A 26,987-nucleotide genomic window follows, 5' to 3' on the forward strand; every position below is an offset into this window, starting at 1 on the left:
GAAAGTGAATCATAAAATATACATACTTACTTCCCTTGTATTACAGTTTTGATGAAACAGATGCAATTTTTGAGCGAAAAGTATGCGAATGAAAGTTGTGACACAGAAAAAATGAAAGAAAGGCGTATAACGTCACACTCGACCCCGATGCTAAGGTTAAAGTGAAACATATTCACAGCGATAATCTCACCTCTGTTTGCCAAATCGCCATTTTTAGCTCCATAGAAAAGAGTACAGTTAGCCGTTGCTGAAATCAGAAGATACTTGAAATTAGATTACGAGAATCGAATGTATCCAAAATTTTACAAAAATTCAGGTGTTAAAGAAGTGAATCATTAGCAGCTGTAGAAAGATAAGATTAGAGCAGTGATGCAAAAAGATATTGGATTTAACCCCATGACACTAGTTTGTAGAATTACTGCTTCTGATAACAATTGCAAAAATTTTACACCTACAATTCTGTGATCGCCGGCCGGGGTGGCCGAGCGGTTCTAGGCGCTACAGTCTGGAACCGCCCGACCGCTACGGTCGCAGGTTCGAATCCTGTCTCGGGCATGGGTCTGTGTGATGTCCTTAGGTTAGTTAGGTTTAAGTAGTTCTAAGTTCTAGGGGACTGATGACCTCAGAAGTTAAGTCCCATGGTGCTCAGAGCCAATTCTGCGATCTTTGGCGAGTGTGTGCATTTCTTTAGCACAAGTCCATAGATTCTTCCCAAATTTTGTTCGTTCAGCATTACTCTTCCCTGGATATGACTGCTTACGATAAGACTACACGGTGCTCGACAATACTGGTACATCCTCCTCCTTCAGTGCCGCACATGTGAGCTGTTATCTGTTATCCACGTGTGCATAGGCAGATGCCACATGGTTCCTACAGCACTGCCGGTATTCCTGTCACTGAATTGACGACATTCACAGAATGTGGATGATTACTCTGAGGTGTCAAAAGCTATGGGATAGCTGTTTTTCCCAGCGTAGTGCAGTAGCTCGGCGTGGCATGGACTCAACAAGTTGGAAGTCCCCCGCAGAAATATTGCTATCTGTATAGCCGTCCATAACAGCGAAAGTGTTGCTGGTGCAGGGTTTTGTGCATGAACTGACCTCTCCATTACGCTCCATAAAGGTTAGATGACATTATGTCTAGCGATATGGGTGGCCAAATCATTCGCTCAAATTGTCCAAAATGTCCTTCAAGCCAAGCGTGAACAACTGTAGTCCGGTAACGTGGTGCGTTGTCATCCATAAATATTCCATCGTTGTTTGAGAACATGAATGGCTGCAGATAGTCTCCAAGTAGCCGAACATAATCGTTTCCAGTCAATGATCGTTTCAGTTGAACCAGAGGATCCAGTCAATTCCATGTAAACATAGTCCACACCATAATGGAGTCACCACCAGTTTGCACAGTGCCTTGTTGACAACTTGGGTGCATGGTTTCGTGTGGTTTGCTCCGCACTATAAACCTACCATCAGCTCTTGCCAACTGAAATCAGGACTCATCTGACCAGGCCACGATTTTATAGTTGTCTAGGGGCTAACCGATATGATCACGAGCTCAGGAGAGGCACTGCAGGCGATGTCGTGCTGTTAGCAAAGGCACTCGCGTCGGTCGTCATGTGTCACAGCCCTTTAAAGCCAGATTTCACCGCCCTGTCTTAACGGATACGTTAGTCGTACGTCCCACGTTGATTTCGGCGTTTATTGCACGCAGTGTTCCTTGTATGTTAGCAGTGACGACTCTATGCAAACGTTTCTGCTCTCGGTCGTTAAGTGAAGGCCGTCCGCTACTGCGTTGTCTATGGTGAAAGGTAACACCTGAAATTTGGTATTCTCGGCACACTCTTCACACTGTGGATCTCGCAGTACTGAATTCCCTAACGACTTTCGAAATGTTATGTACCATGCGCCTAGCTCCAACAACTATTCCGCATTCAAGGTCTGTTAATTCCTTTCGTGCCGCCATAATCACGTCGGAAACCTTTTCACATGAGTACAAATGACAGCTTCGCGAATGTACTGCCCTTCTATACCACATGTACGCGATATTGGCTCCATCTGTATATGTGCATGTCGCTACCCCATTACTTTTATCTCCTAAATGTAATATAAGGATGATGTTCTTCCTGGTGTAGACGTCTCCATTACATTGAGAAGCATATTTGCACAGCCTCTGCGACACAATTCACTGCGGCCTTTGCAGTAAAACAGATGGAGATTATGTCACATCACATGTGAAACCTGAAAATCACTGAAAAGTGATTTATTAAAAAACACGTATTTTCTTTTATGAAGCTATCGTGTAGAAAACTCAACCGTGTTCCTTTCTTTTTAAACTGACTGCATGGTTGACGTGGGTGCCATTAGATGGAGCTGAGTAAGGACTAGTATTTATCAGTGTTGGAGCTTTACTCGACGCTCCCACGCCCTGAACGACACGGAAGATTGTGCTGGTACACAGTAGACAGTGTTGCGGAATGTTCTCGACGTGAGTCACGCTGGAGACGAGATCCCAAACGTGAGGCGCAGCGACGGTGTCTGACGGCTCCAGAGAGAAAGTGGGAGCCGGGGACGGCCTTTCCCCGACCTCCCGTCACGCAACTCGTGTTAAAAAAGCATCAGGACATTTTACCGCGTTGAAAGTCCCCAGTGTCCTGTCTCCCGCGGCTCTGCCTTTCTCGTAAATGTACCTCGAAGAGACATATTGCCGCAAGATTTATTTTGAAATTCTCTATTCCACTACCGTGGCCACTAAAGAAGGCCAGGAGGTACTATGTTCTCGGCAGATAAGTAGTAACACCAGGATGGTTAGGTTACGAGAGCTCTTTGACGAGGACTGATCATTGGATATCACATAAGTAACAAATCCAAGACGGACACTCCAATTCTTACAAAGCTCCACAATCCGAGTGTTGGTGATGTGGCTGTGAAGCGGTAACGCGAAGGAACGACCACAGTTAAATCATGACTAGGCAGACATCAGGCACTGACAGAGTGAAATCCTCGAGCATTTTGAAGGGTGGGTGTACGAAGTCGCATGAAATCAGCGGAAGAAATGACTCGTGAGTCCAAAAGTTCCACTAGCAGTCCAGCTAGCACAGTGGCCAAGCGTGGGGAGTTAAAATGAATGGATTACAGTAGCCGAGAAGCTATTCATGAGCCACACATCTTTGCTGTCAATGCTACTAGACACCTGAGGTGGTGCAAAGAGTGACGTCACTGGACAGCAGGTGACTGGAAGCGAGTGATTTGGAGCGAGGAATCATTCTGTAAGTTGTGGCGTCCTGTGGAAGCGTTTGGGTGTGGTGAATGCATTGGCACGTTACCAGTCATGTATTGTGACACAGTGAAGTACGGGGGAAGTGGTGTTACGGCAGTGTGTTTGTCATCTTTAGAATGTTGTCCCACTTTTGCGCAAACGAGCACATGAAAGTCGAAAAGATATGAACACATTTTGTAGCATTGTGCACAGTGTGGCGGAATGTTCTCGACGTGAGTCACGCTGGAGGCGAGATCCCAGACGTGAATATTAGAGGAATAGGTCGCAGACGTTGATGGTTAGTGTCACCATGCATGCAGTTCACCGTGTCATAAAGCGGCATCTGTGAGACGGTGGTTTGGAGATAATAATATTCCTGGACTGATCAGCACAGAATCTCTACCTGAAACCAATGGAACGTCTTTTGAATGAGTTAGAAAGTCGACTTCGCTCCAAGCCTAAGGGTCCAACATCACTAACACTCAGTCTTCGGGCTAAAAGTGGCCCATCGGGGCTATCCGACCGCCGTGTCATCCTCAGTGATGGATGGGGATAGGAGGGGCGTGTGGTCAGCACACCGCTCTCCAGGTCGTTACGATGGTTGCCTGTGACCGGAGCCGCTATTATTCGGTCGAGCAGCTCCTCAATTGGCATCACGAGGCTGAGTGCAACCCGAAAAACGGCAACAGCGCATGGCGGCCTGCATGGTCACCCATCCAAGTGCCGGCCACACCCGACAGCGCTTAACTTCGGTGATCTGATGGGAACCGGTGTATCCACTGCGGCAACGCCAAACATCACTGCCGTCTGTAGTTTCGGCTGTTGAGGAATAAAGGATTACGATTCTTACTCAGACATTCAGGTACTTTGGTGGAAGTGTGCGCAGCAGTATCCCGGCCTTCATGAAAGCCAAGAGTGGATACACTCCTACGTTAATGTCTACTAATACGGGTCTCAAAAAATAGGGGATGGTATGTAGAAAGACGGATGATGTACAATACGTACAGGAAACAAGATGGAACAATAAAACTGGAAGACGAAGAACGAAGTACTTGCTTTAAAGTGGATGTAAGGTACGGATGTAGTCTTTCGCCCCTAAAGTTTCAAGAATGGGATTAAAATTCAGGTAAAAGGATATCAATGTTAAGATTCACTCATGACATTGCTGCTCCCAGAGAAAGTGAAGAAGAATTACAGCCCCTGTTGAATAGGACGAACAGTCTGATGAGTACAAAATGTGGATTGCGAGTAAATCGAAGAAAGACAAAAGTAATGAGAAGTATCAGAAATGACAACACCGGTAAACTTAACATCAGAATTGGAGATCACGAAGTAGACAAAGGTAAGCAATCCTGCTACCTAGGCGAAAAAATAACCGATGATGGATGGACCAAGGACATAAAAAGCAGACTAGCACTGTTAAGAAGGTAATGCGTAGCTAAGCGAAGTCTATCAATATCAAACACAGGCCTTAACTCGAGGAAGAAGTTTCTGAGGATACAGTTTGGATGACAGCATTGTATGGTAGTGAAACGTGGACTGTCGTAAAACCGGAACAGACGGGAACCGAAGCATTTCAGATGTGGCGCTAAGATGAATTTTGAAAATTAGGCAGACTGATGTGGGAAAGAATGAGATGGTTCTCCACTGAATCGGCGAGGAAAGGAATACTTGGAAAACCCCGACAAGAAGAAGGGACAGGATGTTAGGACATCTGTTAGAACATCAGGGAATAACTTCCACGGTGCTAGGGGAAGCCGCACAGGGTAAATACTGTAGAGGAAGACAGAAATTAGAATACATCAAACAAATAACTGAGGACGTAGGCACAGCAACGTGACATTTTTCACGGATAATGCTGGTATCTGGGGTTTCGACAGAGGTAATGACTTGTTTCCTGTCGTTGTCAATCTTAGTTAGCAAATATTACTGCTCTCCATAATACTATACGCCACTATTTCGTAATTTGTGGCGATAAGACTTTACTTTCGACAATCTGAAATCATTAACCGTTGCTGCCGTGTATCATCTCTATTTTCGTAGACATATTGACTCACATGTGTTTGCATGCTGTTTGTCCTGCTAGAGTAGAGTGTTTTAGAGGTAGGGTTTGCTCACAGCCATTTTTGCCATGAGTACGAAAGATCGTTGCATGCGACCTTGACGACTAGCAGTTCACATAGCTTCTCAACGAGTTTGGTGTTTAGAGATATTGCCTTCCGAACAAAATGAGGATGTCGTCGCAAATACCAATTTTTTCATTGTATGACGTATCAGGTTACTGGCACCCTATAGAAGAAATCGTGTCTGTCATTCCGAGTTGGAGGTGTGGATATCAGGTGAACAAGCGTTCCCCATTGGAAACACCTCTCCAGAAGCGCTTAATGAAAATAATGTCTCGATATACTTATCAAATTATTAAACTTCGCAAGTGTCTTGATTCAGTGATACACTTTGTGGATCTGTTAAATGCCTTATCACAACTTTCACACGTCCAAAATCCATACGACATAAAATGATTGAGCGCAACCATTACCAGCATTTTGTTTCGCATTACTATTGTGAACAGAGGTGTGCAAGCTAGATAAGGGCGCGTCATTTCTGCCTACATTCGCGAAGGTTAGTCTTTGTTGTTGTTGTTAATGGAAAGTTTTCCTGATTCTGTTTTGTTTTACTCGGCGTCATATGGTTTGTCGACTGTACCTGTGTACCAACGAAATTTGTCAGATGAAATTTTTGGGAACAGGTGTGGTCATCCTGTTCAAATGTTTCCTGGTTGAAATGTTTTCTGCAAGTGGTCAAACTGTAAAGTCCATCCATGTGCGTTAACCCCAAGCGAGTAGCTATGAAGCGAAGCACAACTTGTACTTTTCTAGACTTGTTGCCATTTCCTGGACGTTTAGTTTTCACGGAATTTCGTTCTTCGAATGTTTTTTCTTTCCGCAGTGCAAGACGAGCAGTATTAATTTGCTGTCTGTAGAGAGAGCCTATAATGAGAGTTCTGTTCCGCCATTAGAGAAAAGCCGATGTTAATGGTCGGTAGACCCCATTGTATTAGTCTACTCCACTAGGTGGATCTAACTGATATTGATCAAGTATGATAATGTTAATGACAGGAAAGATAACACGCAGCATACTCAAATACTTTTGTGCGAGCCTTCAAGAGAGATAAAAGCCAATCGGTACAGTGAATATTATATTATTATTTTACAAACCATGTGTTCCCAGATCCTGTATCAACTCTGCGGTCCTAAATATATTTTATAAAATCTGCTCCACTTTGGTTGTCCTTCCCGAGCCGTACTGTTCGTAAATTATAAGTGCAGGATGCATCTTCTGTACTTCTGCTACTATTACTGTACTACTGTTAGATGCTACAGCGTGATCCACTTTCTAAGACCCACTGAGAGGAGAAAAATTTTCCAGTCTGACAGACAAATCACCCAGTTTTTTGTCTATTGCGTCAAGTTACTCTGTAAGTCATTTATACACTGACGAGCCGAAACAATATGACTACTGTCCACCGTGACACTGAATGCCACAAGGTGCCGTTGCGGGTCCGTGACACGGTGACAGAAGTATGTAATCGGAGCGGACAGGAACGGAGGATCACCGTAGCGAAGATATGGGCTGCAAATGGGGAAATCGATCGAGGTAAGCGACTTTGACAAAGGGCAAATTATTACTTCTTAGAGCCTGTGCACGAGTATCTTGAAAACGGCGACTCTGGTCGAAAGTTCATGTGCTACTGCTGTGGGCATCTACGAGAAGAGGTGGAAGGACAGTGAAACTACCAACAGGCCCTAAATGGTTGGACGCCCGCCACTCTTCACAGAACGTGGGGGTCGCAGGCTTGTCTACTCTGTAAAGTACGATAGATGGTCATATGTGGCGTGTCTGCCGAGAGAGCCCAATGCTTGTGCAAATACAAATCTTTCGGTTCGCATGGTTCATCGTACATTGTTGAACATGGAGCTCCATGGCAGACCGCCCCTACGTGTTTACATGTTGACACAACGGAATCGTCAGTTACGATTGCAGTGGGCACGGGATCATTGGGATTCGACCACCGATCAGTGGAAACGTGTCGGTTCTTCGGGTGAATCACATTTTTGCTCCACAAACGCCTTCATCGAGATGAACGGCGGCAAGAAACATGCAGCGCGTCACGGACGCTGGCTGGTGGGAGCAGTATTAAACTGTGGGGAACATTTTCCTGCGTTTGCATGGGAGCCTGGTAGCAATCGAAGACACTCTGACAGTTGTGCACAGCCTGCATCCCATCATACTTGATGTCTTCCCCGACAGCGACCTCATATTTCAGCAGTATAATTGTCCGTGTCGCGGAGACAAAACCGTGCTACAGTGGTCTGAGGAGCGTTTTAGTGAGCTCACATTGATGTCTCGGCGACCACATTCGCCTGATGTAAATCCTGCGGAACCCATTTGGGTCGCTCGCGGGCGCCGTCGACGCGTACGGAAATCAGCGGCCCGTTATTTACGTGAATTACACGACCTGTGCGTAGACATCTAATGCCACACACCTCCAGACACCTACCAACGAACTGTCGAGTCCCTGATACGCAGAATCAACTATGTACGCTACTGGCCATTAAAATTGCTACACCACGAAGATGACGTGCCACAGACGCGAAATTTAACCGACAGGAAGATGATGCCGTGATATGCAAATGATTAGCTTTTCAGAGCATTCACACAAGGTTGACACCGGTGGCTGCTACCGTAGGTGGTGACACCTACAACCTGCTGGCATGAGGAAAATTTCCAGCCGATTTCTTATACACAAACCGCAGTTGACCGGCGTTCCCTGGTGAAACGTTGCTGTGACGCCTTGTGTAAGGAGGAGAAATGCGTACCATCACGTTTCCGACTTTGATAAATGCGGTTTATCGTATCGAGACATTATTGCTCGCGTTGGTGGTCGAGATCCAATGACTGTTAGCAGAATATGGAATCGGTGGGTTCAGGAGGGTAATACGGAACACCGTGTTGGATCCCAACGGCGTCGTATCACTAGCAGTCGAGATGACAGGCATCTTATCCGCATGGCTGGATCGTGCAGCCACCTCTCGATCCCTGAGTCAACAGATGGGGACGTTTGCAAGACAACAACCATCCGTACGAACAGTTCGACGACGTTTGCAGTAGCAAGGACTATCAGCTCGGAGACCATGGCTGCGGTTACCCTTGACGCTGCATCACAGACAGGAGCGCCTGGTTTGCTGTACTCAACGACGAACCTGGGTGCACGAATGGCAAAACGTCATTTTTTTGGATGGGTCCAGGCTCTGTTTACAGCATCATGATGGTCGCATCCGTGTTTGGCGGCATCGCAGTGAACGCACATTGGGAGCGTGTATTCGTCATCCCCATACTGGCGTATCACCCGACGTGATGGTATGGGGTGCCATTGGTTACACGTCTCGGTCACCTCTTGTTCGCCTTGACGGCACTTTGAACAGTGGACGTTACATTTGAGATGTGTTACGAGCCGTGGCTCTACCATTGATTCGAGCCCTGCGAAACCCTACATTTCAGTAGGGTAATGCGCGACCGCATGTTGCAGGTCCTGTACGGGCCTTTCTGGATACAGAAAATGTTCGACTGCTGCCCTGGCCAGCACATTCTCCAGATCTCTCACCAACTGAAAAAGGTCAATGGTGGCCGAGCAACTGGCTCGTCACAATACGCCAGTCACTACTCTTGATGAACTGTGGTATCGTGTTGAAGCTGCATGGGCAGCTGTACCTGTACACGCCATCCAAGCTCTGTTTGACTCAATGTCCAGGCGTATCAAGGCCGTTATAACGGCCAGAGGTGGTTGTTCTGCGTACTGATTTCTCAGGATCTATGCATCAAAATTGCATGGAAATGTAATCACATGTCAGTTCTAGTATTTGTCCAGTGAATACCCGTTTATCACCTCCATTTCTTCTTGGTGTAGCAATTTTAATGGCCAGTAGTGTATTTCCTTTCAAAGACATACAAATAAGCTATTAAGTAGGCGGTCATATTGTTTTGGTTCATCGGTATAGGTGCAGACGGGAAGTTCGCAGCTTCTTACACAGGCAGTTGGTGGCACGTAACTTTCTCACGCGACTGGCCGCGGACCGGCTCGCGTGTATGCGCGAGCGTTGTGCGTGAGTATGCCCAGTCACTCTCTCCGCACGTGCGTGGCCGCGGCGAAACCGGATGCGAGCTTAGCCGCATGCCTGCGGCCGGCCCGCGGCGCAGCTCGCCACTTTCTCCAGTAACTGCAGACCGGACTACCGGTTCTGCTGCTGCTGCGTCTCTGTCACGGTACACGCAACCACCACTACCACTACCACCACCATTCCTTAGCTATGATCTTTCTTATCGAAACGTTCAGCGAACTGAAACGTCTTTATTTAAATGAGTGTGTCTGTACTCAAATTGCAGAATGACTGAAAAGATGATACTTCTACGTTATTTGACTCTGAAATAGCTGAGTAAAGCTGAATGTACTGAGCATACTTTCTCTTTACTTATCTTATCATATCAACACTGACCCACAATATTCTAGCGCAACGCAATCTGACTGCTCAAAAAATTCAGATGATAAACGGGTATTCATTGGACTAATATATTATACTAGAAATGACATGTGATTACATTTTCACGCAATTTGGGTGCATAGATCCTGAGGAATCAGTACCCAGAACAATCACCTCAGGCCGTAATAACGGCCTTGATACGCCTGGACATTGAGTCAAACAGAGCGTGGATGGCGTGTAAGGTACAGCTGCCCATGCAGCTTCAACACGATACCACAGTTCATCAAGAGTAGTGACTGGCGTATTGTGACGAGCCAGTTGCTCGGCCACCGTTGACCAGACGTTTTCAATTGGTGAGAGATCTGGAGAATGTGCTGGCCAGGGCAGCAATCAAACATTTTCTGTATCCAGAAGGGCCCGTACAGGACCTGCAACATGCGGTCGTGCATTATCCTACTGAAATGTAGGTTTTCGCAGGGACCGAATGAAGGGTAGAGCCACGGGTCGTAACCCATATGAAATGTAACGTCCACTGTTCAAAGTGCCGTAAATGCGAACAAGAGGTGACCGAGACATGTAACCTATGGCACCCCATACCATCACGCTGGGTGATACGCCAGTATGGCGATGACGAATACGCGCTTCCAATGTGCGTTCACTGCGATGTCGCCAAACACGGATGCGACCATCATGATGCTGTAAACAGAACCTGGATTCATTCGAAAAAATGTCGTTTTGCATTCGTGCACCCAGGTTCGTCGTTGAGTACACCATCGCAGGCGCTCCTTTCTGTGATGCAGCGTCAAGAATAACCGCAGCCATGAATCTCTGAGCTGATAGTCCATGCTGCTGTAAACGTTGTCGAACTGTTCGTGCAGATGGTTGTTGTCTTGCAAGCGTCCCCATCTGTTGACTCAGGGATCGAGACGTGGCTGCACGATCCGTTACAGCCATGTGGATAAGATGCCTGTCATCTCGGCTGCTAGTGATACGAGGCCGTTGGGATCCAGCACGGCGTTCCGTATTACCCTCCTGAACCCACCGATTCCATATTCTGCTAACAGTCATTGTATCTCGACCAGTTCGGGCAGCAATGTCGTGATACGATAAAACGCAATCGCGATAGGCTACAATCCGACATTTATCAAAGTCGGAAACGTGATGGTACGCATTTCTCCTTCTTACACGAGGCATCACAACAACGTTTCACCAGGGAACGCCGGTCAACTGCAGTTTGTGTATGAGAAATCGGCTGGAAACTTTCCTCATGTCCGCACGTTGTAGGTGGCGCCACCGGCGCCAACCTTGTGTGAATGCTCTGAAAAGCTAATCATTTGCATATCACAGCATCTTGTTCCTGCCGGTTAAATTTCGCGCCTGTAGCACGTCATCTTCGTGGTGTAGCAATTTTAATGGCCAGCAGTGCAATTAATTCGAAAGAATGGCCCTGGCTAAAAAGAAATCTTAACAATAAGCTATACATTTCATTAAACACTTACCTCATAAAAATGTTCATTACGCGAACTACTGTAATATAGGGAGCGTCAACACTGCCAGCTAAATAAAAGATTCTAATTACTAAAGCCACTAATGACTAATAGGCATGTGGTTAGCAAAGAAAAGATTTTGTTGCAAACCAAATAATGTATTTTGTACCTTAATAATCTGACATTCAGTTCAAACACGAACATAAATCGTCTTTGACATCTAGTACAAAGGTATATAATCATGAATAATATTCAATCTCCAATTCGAACATGTACAGATCGTTAGCCTACACTAACACTTCAGACCTCTACCCTCCATCAATGCTAACTTCTCTCATCTAACATCCACCACTGCTGGCTGTTCACTTCCGACTGCCCAACAGTACATACATCACTGCTGGCGACTAACTTCCAACTGCCCAACGCTACTGGCGATTAACTTCCAACAACGAGTCCAACCAGCCACAGAGTCTCTTACAAAAAAAGCGCAGTCACAGATCCAATACAAACTACCACAAGAAGTTTGCTTGGTAGCTTTACTGATGCTTTTCAAAAAATGTTTAAATGTGTGTGAAATCTTATGGGACTTAACTGCTAAGGTCATCAGTCCCTAAGCTTACACACTACTTAACCTAAATTATCCTAAAGACAAACACACACACCCATGCCCGAGGGAGGACTCGAACCTCCGCAGGGATCAACCGCACAGATTGATGTTTTTGTTAACCACTAAAACTTATAACTACTACTAGTGCATTAATTCCCTATTATTGCAGTGCTATATTTGTTTGTCTCAGTATATTTATATAATTGATGCACAGTACGTTTCAACTACTGAGCAAATTTCTTTTCTTGGCACATATGACTACTTTTTTACATTAATTTTTTTCATATTCAAGTAAATTAGCACTTGAATCCACTGTTTCTTTGGTAGAACTATTTCACGCTACTTGAGTAACACCTCTGCCAGATTTTTAATATGAGCGTACAGTGAAACATGACGTCCGAATCAAGGTCAGACTTAACGTAATTTTACTTACGTTATATTTACCGGATGAAAGACACTGTATACTGAAAAAAAGTCAAGAACCAGGAATATTTTGAATGGGAACCTTGGGATTAACCTCCAGTGCTTGTGGTACACCATTCGGCTTTCTGCACTACAGAAAAATGAAAAACGTACCGCTTTGAAGACGTGGAGTGGAAACACGGCACTGGATGAGGCACTGTATATGAGAATCTGGCAAATAAAAATGACTGAAAACGTTGTGCTGTGGACGTAGTAGAAAACATGTATCAAACTTAAAAACGTTGAGCTAATGACAACGGTATTTCACTCATTCAAGCAGTGCCGTTTTAGCTACACATCAGCGAGGTCATTTCGTAGACTTCCGGATGATTTGACGACACTTCTGAGGAATTGCACCATATTCTGGCTAGGATGGATCAGCTGTGGACCAGTGCTGGTTGGCCGAGAAAGGTGTACATCCTCGCCATCCTGAATGTGGACATAATGGCCTCAGACTTGGGTCGCAGCTTCAAAGGAATAGATGTTGCTAATCGCATGGTAATTGTGGCAAAAATTATAACCAACATTGCGCTCAAGAGTATCAACTAGCACAGTTAAAAATCTTTTCCTTCTAGCTGGGTTACTAGCTCTTCTCGCTGCCACCCAGCCCGCGTCCTATGGCGTAACGAAGGAAGCAACTGGAAGTGTGAGTGAACGCAGCTTTGTAATTGGTGGTGAGAGCATATTCTGCCATGGCATCGTCTGCCAGAGCAACGAATGGAGTGGCAGCTACTTGAGTATATCAGGCAGCAACGTACAGGACCAATGTTTGGGCACTATGGATGGAGTGATGAGACAAGGTCATCTGCTCGGCACGCCTGTCGTGTTAGTTGAGTGATCACTCAACAGTATAGAATACATGAATTACCTGATCCAGTCTCTTGCGTTGCTGTTTCTACTATGTCAGGAAGGTATTCTCTTTTAGCAGCCTAATGCTAATACATACGTATCTCATTAGGTGCCTGAAATTTTCATCATCTTCACTGGATAGCAACATCACGAGAACTGTGCCACATTAACCACGGATCGACGTATAACCAGAAGCTCATAACCAGCAACACCCCTTGCCCTTTGAAGGACGTTGCAAATGGAACATTCCTTAAACAACTGCGCAGCAGAGAGGAACACTGCTTCACGGAGGAAAATCAATATCTTTATTCACATCTTTTCCCGATCTATATTCCCAATATACTAATGCCATCTCATTATAGCGACGGTGATGGAACATTTTTTCATGTATCAGCCTCAACTAATGCGAATTAAGACTTGTTGATAAATAGTAAACAGTTTACTCTGGGTCCATAGGAGCAGATGTACGTTTTGGAGGTAGACCCATTCCCACATTTTTGTAAAGTCTTGAAGATGGAGCCTTTTGACTTTAAAAATCGATAACCTGTAAGTATAAAAAAAAGTACGGCTGAATAGAAAAAAAAAAGCTAAATAAAAATATTTATTTTCCTCCGTCAAATTGATTCACATGGGAACGTTATTTCGGGTAGCTGATTTTTCATTTTATGTTCGTGTGTTTTCTTATTCGATTTCACTTTTATTTACTTATACATTATTTAGGAGTCTACAGTGCGGAAGTATAATGGGCACTTTAATGAAAACCGAATACTCGCCACAATAGTACCATGGAATGGTTCCGCATCTCGTGGTCTAGTGGCTAGCATTGCTACTTCTGGATCACGGGGTTCCGGTTTCGTTTCCCGGCCGAGTCTGGGATTTTTCTTCGCCTGGGGACTGGGTGTTTGTGTTGTCCTCATCATCTTATCATCATTCGGGTAGTGGCGAAACTGGAAATGGAAAGATTGGAATTTGTATGGGCGATGATGACCACGATGTTGAGTGCCCCACAAACCAATATCATCAACATCATGGAATGGTTCCACTCAAAAGTAGTCACAACACATCATAAGTCTTTTATTCCACTGGGAGACGACACGATCAATTCCTGTTTCTTGAACGCAGTCGGCCGCTGACGGATGCACAACCGCACCCACTCTTGCACATCCTCATTCGACTGAAACCAGCGTCCTCGCAGGTATTTCACCGGGTCACCAAAGATGTGAAAATCACACGGTGGAAGACCCGGGCTCTAAAGAGGATGTTACACTATTTCGCAACCAAATCGATGAAGCATAATCTTCGTCCGCTTGGCACTGTAGGGCGGGCATTATCGCGCAACAGGATGATTCAGTCCGACAGCATTCCCGGGCGTTTTGACTTATGGCGCGTCGCAGTTTCTGCAAAGCGTGTTCATAGCGCTGCGTAGTGATTGTTGTTCCACGGTCGAGGACCACGATACCACCCGCATCCACAGTACCAATTGGACGAAGGTACGTTTTGGCGATTTGGTTGGGAAACATTGCAACATCCACCGCTCAGCCCGGATCTTTCACGTTGTGATATTGAAATCTTAGACGACCTGAAGAAAGACAGTTGGACAAGGAAGTGAAAGAATAGGTGCGGACGTGGATTCGTCAGCAGCCGATAGCTTTCTATGAAACAGTAATTGATCGGCTCGTCTCCCATTGGGATAAATATCTTGAAGCGTATGGTGATTACTTTTGAATGGAACCATTCCATCATCCCGTTCTGGTGGGAGTTCGGTTTTCATCTTTCTGCCACTTTTATAAGTTATTATAACAAATTAACAAACACGGACAGTATTGAATGTAGTCTAATTCTTGTCTCCTAACTTAGGTCTCTGATGATGTTCTATCAGTATTTAACACTGTTGTTCTTCTGTGGCCATGGTACTCTCCCTCTCGCCACGTAAGGCTGGAGGAAAGTTGGTCACACCACCTAACCTCAAAGCATGTAAATCTTGTAGTGAGCATTCCCGTGTTTTGACTATTTGTGTGCTTTGTTTCTGAGGCGGAGATGGGGAACCAGTCGAGCATTCTGCTGACGGACGTGGGGAAACCGCCCGGAAGCCAGACTTGGGCGGGTCGGTGCACCAGACTAGCGGACGGTAATGAGGGAAGTGGATACGATCCAGACCAACTCCCGGTCCTGCAAGTAAGCGCGCTGAGCCTTACACTGAACGATCAGGCCGTCAAATGAGCGCTAATGACGTATTCGTAATACTAAGTAAAGAGCTACGAGGTCTACTTCCTGGAAACATCGACTTTGCTTAAAGTTGACAGGCGGTTACTTTATTGATGAACTCATAGTGATCCGAAACTTTGACGGACTTCCACGAGGACGCTTCTACGTACGAGATTACGATAATGCGGAAAGGCACTGGCGCTTTATTGACCATAATTTCATTTTCTTGTTCAGTTACCGCTTTTCTATCAAGCGCCTTTGTGTGATTTAGGCATACAGACGGCCATTACCTGATCCGCATCACGAGCAACAAAGAGAATAGTTACGTAGGTAATTTGCGTCCCTTGCGAAAGGTCCTTCGCTTATGACTTTTCTGTTCAGACGGCAAAACTTATTTCCTTGTTTGGATGTTGCCTTATCTAACTTTGACAGCAAATTAACTGCTGCTTTCAAATACTCGAGTAGCAGTTCTAGGCAAGTCATCAACAAACGTAAACGGAGATCTTTAATAGAGGACTATCTAGCTGAGAAGGAAACTAAATAAATTAATGTCATTAATCGTTATCTGTAGTTAAAAAAAGCGCTTTCCTGTAGAAAATACACCTGAAAAGCAAAAATTATGTGTGTTATAAAAAATCAGTTGTTGTTTCAAGCCCGAAAAAAGAAACAACAGTTGTTAAATTACAAATTGTGTTCAGGGTGATACGGTTTCTTTTTAGATTTTGCGCGTACATTACTTGGTACAGAGACAGAATGCTGTGTACTGTGAAAGCTACAGCAATGGGCGTTTCTGTTGAGACACCTCCACTTTTACGAGTGTGCAGTCCTGCGAATATGTAAAACACGCGACATCATCTTCCTGTTGAAGATTTTTCATGATTTGATTTTTATTATAAAGCTGCTGGGTTATTATTTTCTAGTTACAGCCCCAATGCATGAAGATGTCTCCTCTGCTTTAATCGCCCTTCTAAGACCACTGCAAAATTGGACTGACGGAGGAAAAATAAAAGATTAGAAGAGTAATCACGCGTTTCGCGACGACCTTGTTTAATCAACTTGAGAGCACACTGCATCGTAATGAGCCTTACTCTCAAACATCAGAGTCGCGATCCAGAGTAGAAAAATTTATTGTTCTTCCTATCTTACACATCGCGTGACGATCAAGATGGCAAAAATTAGAGAACTTCTTTCACAGTAGCATACCTACGGAGCAGCTTTTTTTTTCTGCGTATCACACGTGATTCATACAGGTAAAGGGCAGGATTATATGACAACGCCCACCTCTCACACGCCAAAAACTAATACTTGCCAAGCATGATTCTTTCTAAGAAAAGGTCTATTCTTCAATAAAGTTTTATTTAGCCAGTATCTGAAAAATCCCACGCTCTTAAATTCTGTCAGATGACTTCGATTGACACCTTACTGGTACTACTGAGGCTGACCTCTGCTGTTTGCTGGGTCATCAGTCTTCTGATTAGTTTGATGCGGACCGCCACGTACTTCTTTCTTGTGTCAAGCTCTCCACCTCAATCATTTGTTGGATCTATTCCAAGCTCAGTCATCCTGAACATCTTTTACCCTCTATAGCTGCCCCTAACTACCACGGAAGTTTTTACTTGATGTCTCTGTAAATGTCCTGTCGTTATGTCCCTTCTTCTTGTTAAAGATTTCCACAAGTTCATCTCATCACCGATTCTGCTGAAAACCTCTCATTTCTTACCTTCTTATCAGATCACCCAGTTATCAGCATACTTCTATAGCCCCATATCCCAATCGCTTCGATTTTCTTCTTTTCCGGTTTTTCCACAGACTATGATTCCCTTCCATACAATGCTGTGCTCCAAACGTACCCTCAGAACTTTTTTCCTCAAATTAGAACCAATATCTGATACTAGCAGACTTCGTTTGGCGAGGAATACCCTCTTTGCACGAGCTAGTATAATTTTCATGTCCTCTCTGCTTCGTTGTCGTGTGTTATATGGCTTCCAAGGTTGCAGAAGTCCTTTGTCTCTTTCGTGGTCCCCAATTTTAATACTGAGTTTATATTTACTCTAATTTCTGCAACTAATTACTTTCGTCTCCCTACGGTTTGGTCTCAGCCCACATCATGTATTCATTAGGTAGTTCATTCCATTCAACCCGTCCTGCAATTCTTTCTCAGTTTCACCGAGGGTAGCAGCGTCATCATAAAATCATATCACTGAAAATTCACACTGAATTTTCATCGCACACCTCAATCTTTCTTTTTTATTACCGTCGTTGCTGACGCTACAGGCTAACAACATGTTGGATGTCCACCTGGGCCTACTGCCCGTACAGTGGTTTTGGCAACCGATTTAGATCGTCATTTCCAGGAGAATCAGTGTCTCTGTCTCCTCAGACGGAAACATTACAGGCTGAAGCAAATAAGTTTGCTTCAGGCAGACGGACATAGTGACTTTATCAACATATATATAAATACAGCAAAAGGAAACTAGTAAAGGTTTGTTAACTGAGGTAAGGCGATAAAGATTTATTTGATGTATACAGAACAGAAACCATGAGCAGAACGCAATTGAATCAATCGCTTTCGGGACCGCAAGGAAACAGTTAATGGTATGCCACGTTGGAGTCGACTGTCAACAAGCATAACGAAAGAGGACTTCCATCAAATGTGACAGATGCCGACACGCTTTCGATAACTGTCCCTGAGATTGATATCAATGTAATGAAAGAGATGATCAACGACAGTGCCGACTCCAGCATCCAACAAAGATTTACAGAAGACCTGTTCCCGATTTGTGAATTAACTGCCAAACATAAAATAATGTGGATGGAATTTAGAGGAGATTTCATTGTTTGCAAACTGTCATCTGGAGCTGCCAATATTTGATCTGGAGATTGATGGACATCCATCACAGTCACAGAGCCCAGCTCTCAGTACTGCTTTTCGACAGTGGTGCAAACATATGAGTCAAATACCACATACGCTACCGATGGAAGTCCGCTAATAATTCGCCATCTATTAAGATAACCTTGTTTTTTACTATCTTGATGCTAAAAAAGATATTTATTTGTTCGTGAGCATTCTGTCTGTTCTGCAGTGATGTTGACGTTATCTGTTATTTCCCATATACACTCATACAGCCTCTCCTCAAACGTACAGTGTTCAGGAGCATAGTATTTTAAAAATCAGTACCTTATTAAAAACTAGTTATGGTTACTGGATCCTAAAATGTGGAATAAACTTGCTGAACTATATCTCAGCAAATAAAGAGCAGTTTATTTATAAAACAACTACAAATAGAGCTTTATTGAAGCCTCACAGATAAGAAAAAAACTAGGCGTCCTAAAGGAAAATGAAATCAAATGGTGATACCTGCATTACTGGCTATTTTGAGGATATTTTATGTACAACTGAGTAAATTCAATTTATATTCTGCGATAAACACTTCGCCTCATTTTATCATAGCTCTTCTTTTGTGATCTGCATATATGCAGTTCTTGGATTTTTAAGGTGCAAATCGTAGTTTACAAACACTTCTGATACTCTCAGCCATTATGCATGTATATTTGTGTGTGTATTGCTTACAAAATTTGTTGCTACTGCACTGCATGTGATGTTGTGTTTATGATAAGGAAGCTTTTCTCTTTGCAGCACTTCATGTATTTGTTATCACAGCTTGCAAATTGTAAGTTTTTCTGCTGTATTACTACGTTCTGTTGAATGGTACTGCGCTATATATGGTCACTGGTTTCATTGTTTATATATATATATATATATATATATATATATATATTGTAATGAATGTGCTTGAAGCACGTTCTTTAACCGCTTCCTTACTTTCCGCCTGGCTTCTTTTCTTCACTTTTAAAATTTAATTATATTTACTCTAAATTTTTGCTGTTTTGGTTTTAGCCAGCTTGTTGTGAGTGTTAATTATTTGACGTTGCTAGAGTTAGTAGAGTTGCTCTCTGTATATATGTGGTCACTTGTCACTTTCTTTTCCTCTGCTGTTACTTTCGGGATGTGGTAATTGAACCATACCATATAATATTTTATTGAAGTAAACCGGAAAAAGACAAAAGTAATGAGAAGTAGCAGGAATGAGAATATCGAAAAACTTCAAAACTGGTGACCACAAAGTAGAAGAAGTTAAGGGATTCTGCCACCTTCGAAGCAAAGTAACCCATGATCGACGATGCTAGGAGAACATAAAAAGCAGACTACTACAGACAAAGAGGACATTCCTGGCCAAGAGAAGTCTACTTGTGTCAAACGTAGGCATTAATTTGAGGAAAAATTTCTGAGAATGTACGTTTGAAGCACAGCATTGTACGGTAGTTAATCGTGGACAGCGGTAAAACAGTAACAGGTGAGAATCGTATCGTTTGATATATGGTGCTACAGCAGAGTCTTGAAACTCAGGTGGGCTGGCAAGATAAGGAATGAGGACGTTCTCTTCAGAGTCGGCGACGAAAGAAACGCGTGGAAAATACAGACAGGAAGATGGGAAAGGTTGACAGGCATGTGTTCAGGCATCAGGTATTAACCTCCACGATACTAGAGCGAGCTGTAGACTGTAAAAAGTGTAGGGAAAGACAGACTGGAATGCAGCCATCAAATAACTGACGACGTATGTTCCAAGTGCTGCTCTGAAATGAAGAAGTTGGCAGAGGATAGGAATTCGTGGCAAGCCACACCAAACTAGTCAGAAACCGATGACTGAAAAATAAATAAATAAAAAATGTAGACAGACGTTTGTGGTGTTTTTAAGTGTTCTACGAATATAAAATATGCGATTTCATGCAATGACGTCTGTAATAGCTTTTTTGGTTTCTTTCTTGTTTCCATACTGTGAGGTAGTTAAACTATTCGTACAGTCTGTTGTGTGATCAACTGGATCAATAAAACTGATGCACGGGAGACATATTGATGTGATATAATACGGAGATAACAAGTGATGTCTGTCGTATTAGGCGAGAGAGGAGCTTAACAGTTAGCTTACCCAGTTATGTTAAAAGAATAACGCTGTAGAAAAAATTACGCGAACTGGGAAAGAGTAAAGGATTGTCACATAAAGTCTCGTGCATAAAACCAAGTCAAACTCAATACTTAGCGCTGCAGGTAAATGGCCGAAAGCGTTGGCTGGATTATGTATCCAGCTGCTGAAGTTTCAGCTCTGTTTTATGTATCTATGGAGCTTGCTATCTCCATGAATCAGACTCTGATTCCATTTCAAAATAAAAGTCTAGTTACTCTAAAGTGGAAGTGATATGTAGTCATTGTTTGAAACAGAAAACCTGTGACCATTTTACATTAGTACTCGTAGGACATGGAGAAGTATGTATCCAAAAGCAGGTTAGTTTCCACTGAAAGCACCGGCAGCAGTGGACATGAGAACAAAAGCGAAAGGCGGAAAGAAAAAATATATGAGAGCATAGAAGTAATGACGAGCGGGGAAAGAATATGAGAGTATACAAGTAATGAAGGGAGATGAAGAATGCGGCTCGAATGATTGAGAAACGAAGAGAGAAAGAAGTAAGATGGAAGAATTTACTTGACAGAGATAAACTCGCCATATGTTTACTATTTTAGGTATAAGTAGTGAGAGTGACAGAAGGAAATGGTTCAGCTGCTTCTTAAATGCAGTAGGATATCGAAGTGTGTGCAAAGTGCACGATAGCTTGTTCCAGAGGAGGACAGTGTAATACCATAACACCATGGCAGTAGTCTGAATGAAGCCTATCCTCGAAATATTCTTACGAAGCATTCGGCATGAAATATTCAGCGCAAGACTGGGCGATCTTACGACATCTACGGTGAGCGAAATAATTAAAGACGCTAGTATCCTCCAGAAAATTAACCACAACCTAGTGTTGCGCGATTGAAATGCTTCATCGCAAAAATTACACTGTACTTATTCATTTAAAAGTTGGTCTGCAATCGCGCCTTCATTGCTCAAGCAGTGAAGTGCGAGCACTTTAGAAGTACATTACCATACCTGAGCTGTTTTCCACGCTCTATTCACTATTTAAGAAAGTACATGTAGCTGTCATTGAAAACACATGTGTTTTGGTGCAGAACTAGGAAATACAAACAATATATATATATATATATATATATATATATGAAATAATTTTCTCTGTTGTACATCAATCATAGTGAACTTATCCCACATAAGTATCTATGTGTTTCATAGAGTAGCTCATTATTTCTAATAGTTTCGCTGTTAGTGTAGAATTAGTCCCATGAATACGACGTCGAGCCTTCTTAATATACAAGAGTTAGCAAAGGAAATAGCACTGGAATAGCCTTTACGTCCGTTAACGGGCGGTCATTTTCGATGGTATATCAAAGACTACTCATATTTTATTCCTTCTTAAGAGTAACTCGTGTATGGTACAAATGATGAAATGCAAGTACATTCTTAAGGTACGAGTTTCATTACATTTAGCTCTTGATAACCATTCAAATACCGGTTTATTCTGTAAGGTACCTTTTCATCTTCTCATGCCCCAGTAACATGTACGTATTAAATAATACTGATGCAAAACCTTTGCGCCCTTGAAAACCATGTTGAAACGGCGAATATTTTAAGTAGTTCAAAATCTACATAATGATAATTGTAGGTGTAAGTTGAACTCTGGTATGTATCATAACGAAATCTATTATTCTTGTTGGTACGTTACGGTTCTTAACATAAAAACAGCTGGTAATTTTGTTTGACAAAGTCATATGTCGCAACATCGAATCTTAGAGCCACAGTCATCTATTTTCGGCCAGTATCGATTGCCACCCATCGATTACCCTCGCGCTCTCTGTGGCAGAATTTTTCCTCTCAAGTTATTATTTCAGAAACTGACCACCTTTTAACAAAGTTATATGAGCCCCAGTTTCATACGGCAGTGAAAAGTACTGACGTGTAGTACTCTGAGGCGATGGTGCTGCCGCAGTATAAATGAAGTGGAACTGATAAATGCTGTGACTGTAATTATTTTGCATCCTTAAAAGCCAGAAATATTTGCACACCTCCTTCCTTATATTAGCGTTTACCTATAAACTGGCAATACAAGTGTAATAAGAGCTAGCCGGCCGGAGTGGCCGAGCGGTTCTGGGCGCTACAGTCTGGAGCCGCACGACTGCAACGGTCGCAGGTTCGAATCCTGCCTCGGGCATGGATGTGTGTGATGTCCTTAGGTTAGTTAGGTTTAAGTAGTTCTAAGTTCTAGGGGACTGATGACCTCTGAAGTTAAGTCCCATAGTGCTCAGAGCCATTTGAACCATTTAATAAGAGCTAACAAAATACTAAGTTGAAAATTTTATAGAGAACTTCTTAGTTTTACACGGAGGATTTTTCCTTATTTCGTACTGATAAGCCTTTTAGTATACTGCACCCATCAGTGCAAGGTGTCTTATACCTCATGGTAACTTATAATAGGCACAGATGCGTTTGCTAAACAGTCCAAATGTTCAAATGTGTCTGAATTCCTAAGGGACCAAACTGCTGAGGTCATCGGTCCGTAGACTTACATACGACTTAAACTAAGTTAAACTAACTTATGCTAAGAACAACACACACACACCCATGCCCGAGGGAGGACTCGATCCTCCGGCAGGAGGGACCGCGCAATCCGTGACAAGGCACCCTAAACCGCGCAGCCACTCCGCGCGGCCAAAATAGTCGTTTTACGCGATGGTTTTCCGATAATTTCTTTGAAAGTAACAGTAGTTTATTTGGATTTATTTGTTCCTATTTCTGAAACCCTCGCTATTTATTCCACCTCGTTTTATTTATCTTTAGACTTTTCTAAAGATTTTGTGTTCACTGATTCTACAAATCCAATTCAAAGCAAGTGATGCCTTCATCTAATTCACTAGCAAGGAAATTATTCCCAAGTCTGTTTTCAATATCAGATTCAAAAAGTTCATATTCACCCGTAAATTTATTGTCGCATTCTCAAATAAGTATGGAAGGTAAGTTAGAATTCAGACATCAACACAGAGGTAGACGAATATTTAATTCGACTATGGTCTACCTGAAAGAACTTTTCAGCAGAAGAATTGGGGAAATTGTAAATCAAGTCGTTCGAATGTTGGTTTGAATCCAACTCCTCTTGAACGGTAGCCCAAGTTTTTAACCAACGTCACTATTAGAATTTCACTGTTGAATGCTGTAAAGTTATTGTCCGTTTATTAACCAAAGCGGCATCAACTTACAGTGATTGCTGTATCGTTCTCACGACGCGATGATTTCTCTATAGTCGTTTCCGTCTTGCACATCCCAGAGCTAAGTGATTGTCTTGGCGCTGGAAACATTTGACACTGATACGCCGAACTGTTTTTATGGTAACGTCGACTGCAAAAATAGTCGTCGACAGAAGAATGCACAATACGTTGTGAAGATGGGGTACATACACATTGGTACTGGCAGATGTTCATACTCAGAACAGCTAACTTTAATGTCTTTACTGTCGCTGCACATTTCTATACTATTACTTGAGGTACTTAAAAAAGGATGGATTTGGTGAAAGATTGTGTGATAGTGGTTACTCGGACCCTAACCACAATCAATGATTGTATGAAAGCATCTGTTGCCTAAGAAACTAAGCAAAGAGGTTATCTGATTAATGGCGTCAGTATCTTTGGAAAGAGCTCGTTCGTTTGGACATAGATAAGAGAGGTAATAAGCAGTGGCATTTTTGGAGCAACCATATTGATTTCTGGCTATTCATTTGAAGTGACACAGAAAAAAAAGGAAATTAGTGTGAAGAGGGGCGGACAGAGGTTTCCACCCCGCTTCTTACAATCGTGATTCAAATGTCTAAACCACTGCACTACCATGCTCAAACGCGTTAACTGCAGCAGGAACAATCTACTGACAACCAAGGAGGCGGACTAACATGAGACTGCAACGAAAGAGAAATAGTTGTGATGAATCGTTGGCTGACGTTAATCGAACGCTCATGGCTGATTGATTACTTCAGCTCACTACTCGTGTACAGCTAGCTGATGCTTATAAATAACAGACGGTCGTCAGATTAATGTTACTCGACGATTTCTCCGAAAGAGTATCGGCTCACATTAATCGAAGTAGTAATCAAAGGGCACTGGTTAGATCCCACGAGGGAGTGCTGAAAAGTAATGGATCCGATTTTTTTATGTGGAAACTCATAAATAATCTTACATAAAATAAACTTTATTAAAATTCCACATCTTTATTCTTCATGTCTACATATTTATTCCTCAACACAGTCACCATGGCGACGAACACGTTTCTCCTAACGAGAGACCAGTTTGTTGACATCTTCGTTGTAGAATGGTTGACGGAGCTACAACCTCACCTCCACCTGCACAGCTTCATCACTACCAAAGTGAAGTCCTCGAAGGTATTCTTTAAATTTTAGAAACAGATGAAGCTCTGTCAAAATGGCTTGGTTCAAATGGCTCTGAGCACTATGGGCCTTAACATCTGAGGTCATCAGTCCCCTAGAACTTAGAACTACTTAAACCTAACTAACCTAAGGACATCTCACACATCAATGCCCGAGGCAGGATTCGAACCTGCGACCGTAGCAGTCCGGCGGTTCCGGATTGCAGCGCCTAGAACCGCACGGCCACCGCGGCCGGCAAGCTCTGTCACACACATTGAACATAGCACCACCGTTTCCGTCATTACGAGCACGACTATCCAACTTCACACATTTCTGAAGGCGATGCTATCATCAATGTACATAGCTCTCATTCTTCCATGTATTTCAATTGGAAGCATGTTTTCTGCCGTTAGAAATGCGCTTACAGTAAGCTGCTGCTCACGCCGCGACACAGTTACTTTACACACTGTCATCTTATACACTAAAGACAGAACCCTTTATAGAGAGAGAGAAATTGGACCGAATAATGTGAGTGACATGGAATACTTCAACCGATAGGGAGAGCACAGTAAAAAATTCGGAGGCATTAACTTCCAGCAATTCCTCGCATTTGCAGGGTTGGACAACGTTAATGGGACAGTAAATCGATTTCAGACTTGCAAGTAATGTGCAGACAGCAATTCATAGTTTGTGGTTTGGACTCGTTGTGTAAAATAATTCATGAACACACGAATGAATCCTGGTAAAAACTGCACACGTTCTTAATGAATTTCATTGCACAAGCTATGACGATTAAAACGCATAGAACTCCGTTGAGAGTGGGAGAAATCAGAGGAACCTCTGGGTCAGGGTTTCGCTTCGCACGGAGAGTTTGCCGGCATACTGCAGCGTTGTCTGCTGTGGCTAAAGTAACCACACTGGTATGCGCGGACTCCAGCATCGGAAACGATGGCTCATACTTCACGGAGATGGTCGTACGACAAGTCTCCCCCCAAACGCTGCCCGTCATGCAGTGATCTCCGGTCCTACTACGAAAATCGTTGACCTATTCTAGGAGGTCGTCTTCAAATAACCCCCTACCACGGCCTCTCGTATATTGACAACACAGCTGGTATTGTAGGTTCGCTCCTTCCTCAAAAACGACACAAAAATTTGACTCTTAAGTGCCCTCATATCTCCAGGTTTGCACCACACCCTCTTTTTTAGGGCTCAAAACAGCCGATGCCATTAGTGCTAAAAGAGCGAGATCTGTGACTGACATTATCTGTCTTCTCCGCCACGCTTGAATTTAACGACCCCCGCCTTCACTTCTTGTCTCGAGAAGAGGCCTTTTTGCAATATCACCTGAAGTGCAGCCAAGAGCCATGTGTCACGATATGTGCTCCAAACACTTATCTCTCACTCATGTCACTGACTGTCTTAAAACAAATTTTTGAACGGATGAAAAATCCTGACACATTAAAACTACATCTATAAATACATAAAACTGCACACATCCGGCTTTGTGCTGGCGAATAAAAAAAAATCTGAAGCATTGAAAACTCTTCCTTCATTCACTTGGGTTACCTTCCCTACGCGACTTGAGTGTTCTTTCCTCCGCGATGAGTACATCTAGAATGTAGTTTCATTTTTGTGCATATATCGGCAGACAGCCATAATCCTCTTGAACAGCATAAAGGAGACTGCCAGACTTCACGTTGCGACTCGACAATGCCCTTACTTCTCGAGAACTGCTGAAAGGTTCTAGATTTATATCACATATGATTGGTCATCATGAACGGCACTGCACTTTGCGGCCAAATCATCACGAAAATCTCTTCTCGCTCCGGGATGTACATACACTAAGTAATCAAAAGTACTCGGACATCTGACTGAAAAGATTTAAAAGTTCGTGGCGCCGTCCAATGGTAATGCTGGAATTAAATATGGTGTTGACCCACCCTTGGTCTTGATGACGGCTTCCATCTCGCAGGCATATATTCAATCAGGTGCTGGAATGTTTCTTGGGGAATGGCAGCCCATTCATCACTGAGTGCTTCATTGGGGAGAGGTATAGATGCCGGTCGGTGAGGACTGGCAGGAGTTCGACGTTCCAAAACATCCCAAAGGTGTTCTATAGGATGCAGGTCAGGACTCGGTGCAGGACAGTCGATTACAGGGATGTTATTGACGTGTAACCACTCCGCCGCAGGCCGTGCATTATGAACAGGTGCTCGATCGTGTTGAAAGATG

General features: G+C 43.4%; 1 protein-coding gene across 2 annotated transcripts in view; it reads left to right on the forward strand.

Moving 5' to 3' along the window:
• LOC124711205 (alpha-tocopherol transfer protein-like) overlaps positions 1 to 26,987 on the forward strand; it is a 128,475-nt gene that overhangs the window by 39,280 nt on the left and 62,208 nt on the right. Inside the window, exon 2 of one of the 2 annotated variants that reach the window (XM_047241148.1) lies at positions 15,228 to 15,371. The exons of the other annotated variant lie outside the window; for it this stretch is intronic. Within the exon in view, the coding sequence (XP_047097104.1) occupies positions 15,234 to 15,371 (138 nt within the window). The 5' untranslated portion in view covers positions 15,228 to 15,233. The remainder of the gene's footprint in view (positions 1 to 15,227; positions 15,372 to 26,987) is intronic. 2 annotated transcript variants of the gene reach the window in all.

Source organism: Schistocerca piceifrons, chromosome 8 (assembly GCF_021461385.2).
Source record: "Schistocerca piceifrons isolate TAMUIC-IGC-003096 chromosome 8, iqSchPice1.1, whole genome shotgun sequence".
In the NCBI taxonomy this organism is placed as follows: Eukaryota; Metazoa; Arthropoda; class Insecta; order Orthoptera; family Acrididae; genus Schistocerca; species Schistocerca piceifrons.